The sequence below is a fragment of the Prinia subflava genome, chromosome 3, assembly GCF_021018805.1.
Source record: "Prinia subflava isolate CZ2003 ecotype Zambia chromosome 3, Cam_Psub_1.2, whole genome shotgun sequence".
NCBI lineage: Eukaryota > Metazoa > Chordata > Aves > Passeriformes > Cisticolidae > Prinia > Prinia subflava.
The window spans coordinates 17,912,687-17,920,008 of NC_086249.1; the positions used below are offsets into that span (position 1 = coordinate 17,912,687).

A 7,322-nucleotide genomic window follows, 5' to 3' on the forward strand; every position below is an offset into this window, starting at 1 on the left:
AGTTTGGTTCAGATGTGGAGAGCTGGAGGATAAGAAGTTTCAGAGAATGAACCAGCTTCTCCCAGAAAGGAGACAGGTGGGAAAAGAGGAATCAATGCAACCTCTACCACCAAGCTCCGTGAAGTATAAAAGGACTACCCTCACAGACTCCTGGTTTATGTTCCTAGGAAGCTTTACCTCTGTCAGGCCATGGTTTTACCAGGTTTCTTTTTCCCAGGATCTTGCATCACCCTGGACAAATTTGTTTCCTTTATCTGAGTTCAGTGTTGATACAGCTGACTGAAATACTTGAACATGAAGTTCTAGAAGTACAAGCTGCCATTGCTTGTCCATTGATAATACCTAACACAACTGCCCTTCAGTCACCATCCCTCCCCCTCCTGTGCCCCTGGAGCCCCCAGCTTTCTACTGCAGCATCACTGCATGAAATGAGAAACTTGTTTGCAATAGACGCTGAGTATATAGTTTAAAAGACCCTCCAAAAAACATTACAATGGGTCTACAGAATGTTCAGCAGAAGAACTGATGACAGGCCTTGTCTATGCTAATGGCACATTTTGGACAAAGAAAACAGAAATTTCAAACTAAACAAAATGTCAAATTTTTCTTGCTCCACTTAGTTATGATGGGATTGGACAGCTTTGGTAATTTTTGATGCTGTTAGTCCATTGTGGACATTTTCCTTTCTCACAGAAAGCTTCTAATGCTTTTTTTCTTTTACAGGATAAAACATGCTTGTAAGAAAGCTGTGCACTAATACCAGTTTAAAGAGAAACAAAATTCATGTATCCCCTTGGAGGAGTCCCTGGCCTCGGACTTGTACTTCAACATAAAGGAAAATTAACATCTGGACAGTGACACTGTGCATATCAGTCCTCCTGGGCCCACGAAATTTAACCAAGAAATGGAGTAGGAAGAACATTCCTATTTATTCTCTCAAACTATTCCAGCATCTCCAAACTCAGGGCTTCTCTTTATTGTCTCTGGAGAGAATCCTGTGTCTTTCAGGAGCTAACATGATGAAGTTGGCAGCTGCTTGAAGAATAAACATGATTATTCAGCAAAGCATTAAGCTTTAGTAAACTTTGTGTCATGACAGAACTCCCCCACAGAGAAGGATTTCAGAAGATCTCTCTATTTGTGTTCACAGGATTCTTGCTCATCCACATTACACTCATAAACATCAGCATTAGACTGAAAGTCTTGTGAGGCAAAAATGAGTCTCTGTAGAACATTCCAAAGATGAATAAAAGCATGGTTTGGTACTTGGGCAGATACTTTAATACAGGTTAGGAGAAAGAAATTAGACAAGGGAGATGCTGAGCATTCCCACAATTGAACTATTTGACGTGGGAAGCAGTGAGGAGCACAGGATAGCTTTTCTATCCTCCCTTTTGATACTACAACGGAGGAATTTGATTTAGTAAAACACTGTGCTGCATATGATTAAAACACACAAGTAAAGGGATTTGCTAAAATAAACTTAACAAAGTTCACCACTGGGTTTGCTGGATTTTTTTTCCAAATAAAAGCAATGGATCTTTCTGTCCACTACCTACAATATGCAACCTTGGGTAAAAATATGCATTTTTAAGAAAGATACCATCAGCACAGAGGAATCTGGAAGAGGTTTGACAGTTGTTCTCAACAGGTGCTGTATACAAGAATGAGACAGACAAACAACTACACACCTTCCAAAGCCAAAAGGTATTTTTAGATTGAAGGCTACCTTAGGGAATAATTAAAATAGCTCTCTATCTTAGCAGAGGTTTATGATTAACGAGTATGTGATTTGTACATTCTACCAATGCCTGTTAATGCCCACATTTGGATCTTCAAATTTTCCACTGTGTACTTTTTGTCTGGAGAAAGCCTTGGACTAGAGATAAGACCATTACCAAAAACGTATTTCTAGCAGTTCCAACATCCAGTCAGCCAGTCTGGGCTTGAGGCTGAATCAAGACCATGAAGTGCCTGCTGCTTCTCGCCTTTATTGGGGTGGCTGGTGAGTATATTGCTTATTTCTATTGCTGTAGTTTAATAGGAAGCTGATTTTCTGAGCAAAGCTGCAAGGTAGCCTATTGGGGGAAAGCCAAGCCCAGTTTTGACTTGCAGAAGTTTGCAGGCAGAGCCCTGCAACTTCCATCTTCTGTCTGTTCACAATGCCTTGTGCCACAAGCTGGGGAATGAACGCCTTCAGAGGGGTTCCTGACCCACCATAGAGATGTGGCCATAGCATCATAGCCTCCTTCTTCAGGACTAAAGAGTGCACAGGGAATACTTCTGGCCCAGGACGTCCTAAAGCAACTGCAAAAGTTTGGACCCTGCTGCTCCAAGATAATATCACGGCACACTTGTTTTTACTTTTTCCTTTAGTCAACCCTTGACTGTTGCAGTAGACAGGATCCTGGGAAAGACACACACATGTTCAGATCCAACAAGAACATTTCTATGTCTTTGTGTTTCCTCAGGGAGTAGCCAGCAGGGCTTTAGGTGCAGATATGTGAGGCACCAGTGTAGGTCTGCTCCCTTCTCTGAGGGTGCAGCAAATGGATGTGCCTTCGATCTGCCCAGCACTGCTGCCCGGAGTGTCCATAGAAGGGCAGCCTACAAGGGAGGGGCTTCAGACAGGCAGCCACAGGGCAGATTACAGGGCAAATTACAGGCCACAAGACCTTAGGCCACCTGTTGACACATGGCACTTCTTGTCTCCCAGTTGCCTTCCCCACCTTTGCTGAAGATGATGATGACAAGATTGTGGGAGGCTACACCTGTGCAAAGAACTCTGTGCCCTATCAGGTGTCCCTGAATTCTGGATATCACTTCTGTGGAGGTTCCCTCATCAGCAGCCAGTGGGTCCTGTCTGCTGCTCACTGCTACAAATCGTGAGTGGAAAAATTACATCCTTCATTAACCTACTTCTTTCTTCCAGTTCACTTCCAGCAGGAATTCTGAGCTATGAGATAGAAATATGGAAGTGCCTCCATTCTGACCAGAGACAGCCAAGGGATGGGTGGATCATTCAGGAAGTTGGGCTGAGGCATCCTAAGGCATTTTCCACTTCTGCAAATGTTTCTGTGCAAGCAGAACAGTTTCTGACATAAGAGTGGGATAATCAGGCAATGAATTCTGGGCTGTGATTTCTTATCAATTGCATGAATCTTGCTAAAGCATTGACCTGGAGAACAGGAAGAAGAATGAGGTCAGGCTAGAGCAGTTTGCCTTGTCCCAGAACATTTGTATAAAGTGCTGTTCTGTATTCAACTGCTCTCATGTATTTACAAACCTGCAGGAATTCACCACCCGTACTGGGGGTGGGTTAAGATCCCACGGTGGATCCCAGGGCTCCCTGCAGGACAAGAAAGATCTCCTGCCCCAGAAAGCTTCTGTGGCAGTGATGTTGGAGCGAGCGCACTCAGTGACAGGGAGCTTTCTCTCAACCCGCCAGTAGCAGTAAAGGACATGCTGTGCCTTCTCTTCTCCAGTCGCATCCAAGTGCAGCTCGGGAAACACAACCTGGAACTCACCGAGTCCACACAGCAGTTTATCAACTCCGCTAAAGTCATCCGCCACTCTGGCTACAGCGCCTACACCCTGGACAACGACATCATGCTCATCAAGCTGGCCACCCCCGCCCAGCTCAGCACTGCTGTCCAAACCATTCCTCTGCCTACCAGCTGCGTGGCCACCGGCACCACCTGCCTGATCTCCGGCTGGGGCAACACTCTCAGCAGCGGCAGTGAGTACTCTGGGGAATGTGCAGACCTTGGCGGCCCAGGACAGTCTCTAGGACCTCGCCACTCACCCCCAACAGGACAGCCTAAAACACAGGGAACTGCTGTGGGACAGGTTTATCAGCGATGGGTCAGTGTAGGGACTGCACAGTGGATTCAGCTAAAATCAACAGAGTTGTCAGTTCTCAGAGAATAATGCAGAAGTCTGGGACTCTGGATCTAGAATTCCTACTAGAGATCTTCATTCTCTCACACCAATGGTCAGACGAGTGCATGGCAAATGGTTTCTATTCCACTGATGATATCTTAACCTGCACAAGAGGAGAGGATAGTTTTCCTGAGGCTCAGGTTTCTTCCAGTGTATGTATCACAAGAGTTGTCCCACTCTTGCCAGTTGATGAAACTCCAGGTACCAGAAAAGTTCAGGTGGCTGCAGTGTAGAATGGTGGGCCCATGGGTAGAATTTGTTCCATCTGTACTGAAGGAACCCATTCGGTGTTTGCTGTTGAGAGGAAGCAGCATGGCTGCTAGAACAGGGTGTCCAGCATTTGCTTTTTTGCTAAGATCTTCTGCAAGCTTTGCAAAGGACTCAGCAATGCCATCAGCCTTCTCTCCCTATGTCCTTGTAGGTAACTACCCAGACCAGCTCCAGTGCCTGAAGGCTCCTGTCCTCTCTGCCGCCGACTGCTCTGATGCCTACCCTGGGCAAATTACCAAGAACATGATGTGTGTGGGATTCCTGGAGGGAGGAAAAGACTCCTGCCAGGTAAATCATCTGCCTCTCTTTTCCCAGTCATTTCTCTCCTGCCTTTTCCCAGCTGAAGAGCCCTGCACATTACACAGCCAGCTATACTCACTGCCCTGGTAAATCTGAGGTCTTGAATGACAGCAGAGGCTTCAGGCACACATATCCTGAATCTTTGCCAAGTACCACATCCGGCAAAACCAGGCAGCCGACTCATCCTTAGCTGTGGTTCCGTGGGAGCTCAAGTCAGGCAGGGTAACATCAGGTGGAGAGTGTGTGTCAGAAACGGCCCTTGTAGAACCTTTGTGCAGAGTACCCCTGACAGGGCTTCCTCCCTAGTCAGTGACCTCAGGGATCTCTGGCTCATTGCTGAGGCTGCTGCCATTTGCTGAATATCCATCCCCTTTGTGTGCGCAGGGAGATTCCGGCGGTCCCGTGGTCTGCAATGGACAGCTCCAGGGCATTGTTTCCTGGGGAATTGGATGTGCCCAGAGGGGCTATCCCGGAGTTTACACCAAGGTTTGCAACTACGTCTCCTGGATCCAGTCCACCATGGCCTCCAACTGAGATGCTCGTTTGGTGTGACCTGCATTTTCTCATCATTGTTTCTGTTCTTTTGGGTCTGGATGAGCAAAAATTATGAAAAATTAATAAAGACTTTCAGGCACCCCTATTTTGTGCACTGTATGTCTGGAAATTTCCATAGGCTGTGATATAGAGGTCAGAGACAGTGAATTCCATTTAGGAGAAAGTATTTAATATTTGTACTGCCTGGAAGGATCTTGGAAAACTTTACACAACCATTCATAGAAGTCTTTCAGTCAGTAATATTAGGTTGTTTCTGAAACCTATAATTTTGGTCAGTTCCTCCACATTTCTCACTTTGAAAAATCTAATTCAGTCCTTTCCCTCGTCCTTGTGTAGCTCTCTAGTCCATTCTCAGTGGACGATGCAACTTGGTTCAACATGAGAGCTGCCCTGAATTGCCTAGTCTTCATTAGCCTCAGTGCAAAGGACACTGGCAGAGCCAAGGGAAATCAAATGATCGCGTAAATTTACATAATCCATAAAGAACAGAAGATGGAAATTCCTTACTGGAGTGTGAAGCACCAGCTTGGTCATGGCGGCTGCAGCTCATGCCATGGCTGTGGGGACACGGAGATGCTGTCTGGTGCTCAGCTTGTTGTGGTTTAAGCCCAGTCAGCCACTGGGTGTTACAGCCATTCTCTCATGACCCTCTTGCCCTGGTGGGATGGAAAAAAAGAATAAAACTTACAGGTTGAGTTACAAACAGAGCAATACGAGGAGTAAATGAAAAGGAGAAGAGAGAGAAATAAAACGTCAATTAAATCCATGTGATGCACAGTACAGTCACTCACGACCTTCTGACATGGTGTCCAGCCCATCCCAGAGCAGGGATAGGCAGCACTGGCCATCTCTCTGCAGTTTTCATACTGAGCATCATGCAGAATGGCAGGAAAACCATTTTGGCAAGTTAGGGGCAGCTGTCCTGGAATCGCTCCCTTCCAGCTGCTTGTGCCCCTGCCCTCTGGCAGAGCATGAGACACTGTTCAGTCCTGGATTTGGGGTAAGCAGTGCTTGGCTACAACTAAAACTCTGTTATCAACATCATTCTCATGGTGAATTCAGAACACAGCACTGTGCCACAGTCTCCACCTGCTAATCCTGCCTCCTGCTAGGCACCTGCGTCCAGTTTTCCTCAGGACTTCCACTGGAATTACTCCTTCAGTGAAACGCTGAATTGGGTGACATCCCACGAGCCTTCTCCTTCCCAGCATTATGAGGCAGAAGTTCCAGCAGGGATCCCAGCCTGTTTCCACTTGTTTCTCCTTCCCTCTTGTCAGGCAGAGCTGCCGGCAGAGGGAAGAAAAGGATGAGGGAAATGTGCTGTGCCAGCAGACCTCGGTAGAATGGCTGCTCACGCCTTCCCGGTGTTCCTTTCAGCCTTGCCACTGTCCCAGATGTTATCCCTGTGCCCATCGGGCTCCCCAGCTCTCCCGTGTGGATTTTGTCCCGGGCACGAGAGGACCCGTGGACGTTCTTCAGAGCAGAAACACCTGAGGGCGCAGTGGAGAGGATGCAGTGGCCTGGCTCTCCTCAGCCTGGGAGCAGAGCAGCAGGGAGGTGTCCCTGGCCCAGCGTGAGTGAATGAAATTGCACTGTACAGCTGCTTTCTACACCCCAGTGCTCCACTGGCTGAGTGCCGCTGGCAGCCTCCACACCCCACTGCAGGAACAGCTCAGTCCTGCCAGGAAAACAAATCTCCTTGCAGAGGTCAATTCCCAGGACAGAGGGGGTAATGACACAGATGCTCTCTGTCCCTGAGCAATCCCTGAGTTTGCCAAATGACCTGTGCTCCTGAAGCCAAACCTCCTGCGGCCCTTGTGCCACAGGCAGCAGCAGTCGGGGACACCCTGGGCTCCCCAGCAAGGCCCCAGGTCCCAGGGAGAAGCCATCTCTGGAGCTACTTAGCCTATTTCCTGTCACCAAGGAGAGGTCACCCTGACCCCCATCCTCAGCACCTTGTCACCCTCATGGCTGTCCCCGTGGGCCACACTCGACCCTTTCTCTGTCCCCATGCCAGGGCATTGACTGTCCCTCAGCTCTTCACAGGTATTTACCTTCCTCTCCTACCGCTCTCACTGCACTGTCCATGGCAGCCCTCACAAGTGCTTGGGCTGCTGCGCTGCCTTTCGGGGTCCTGCCTGCCTCTCACTGATGGTATTTGCTGTGCTCACAGTGCTGCAGAGAGAAAAAGAGCCGGCACACCGCTGCCTGGGATGTGGGGTGGCCAGGCAGGACCTGAATCAGCCGTGTCTGGG

At 48.2% G+C, this 7,322-nt stretch overlaps 1 protein-coding gene across 1 annotated transcript; it reads left to right on the top strand.

Annotated features, from left to right (window-relative positions):
- The first annotated feature begins 1,639 nt into the window (after nucleotides 1-1,639).
- On the top strand, nucleotides 1,640-5,137 carry LOC134548934 (trypsin I-P1-like). The gene is made up of 5 exons (XM_063394181.1): nucleotides 1,640-2,005; nucleotides 2,717-2,885; nucleotides 3,486-3,739; nucleotides 4,364-4,500; nucleotides 4,897-5,137. The coding sequence occupies exons 1-5, from the start codon at nucleotides 1,966-1,968 to the stop codon at nucleotides 5,044-5,046; spliced, it is 750 nt and encodes a 249-aa protein (XP_063250251.1). The 5' UTR covers nucleotides 1,640-1,965; the 3' UTR covers nucleotides 5,047-5,137.
- Nucleotides 5,138-7,322: the final 2,185 nt, after the last annotated feature.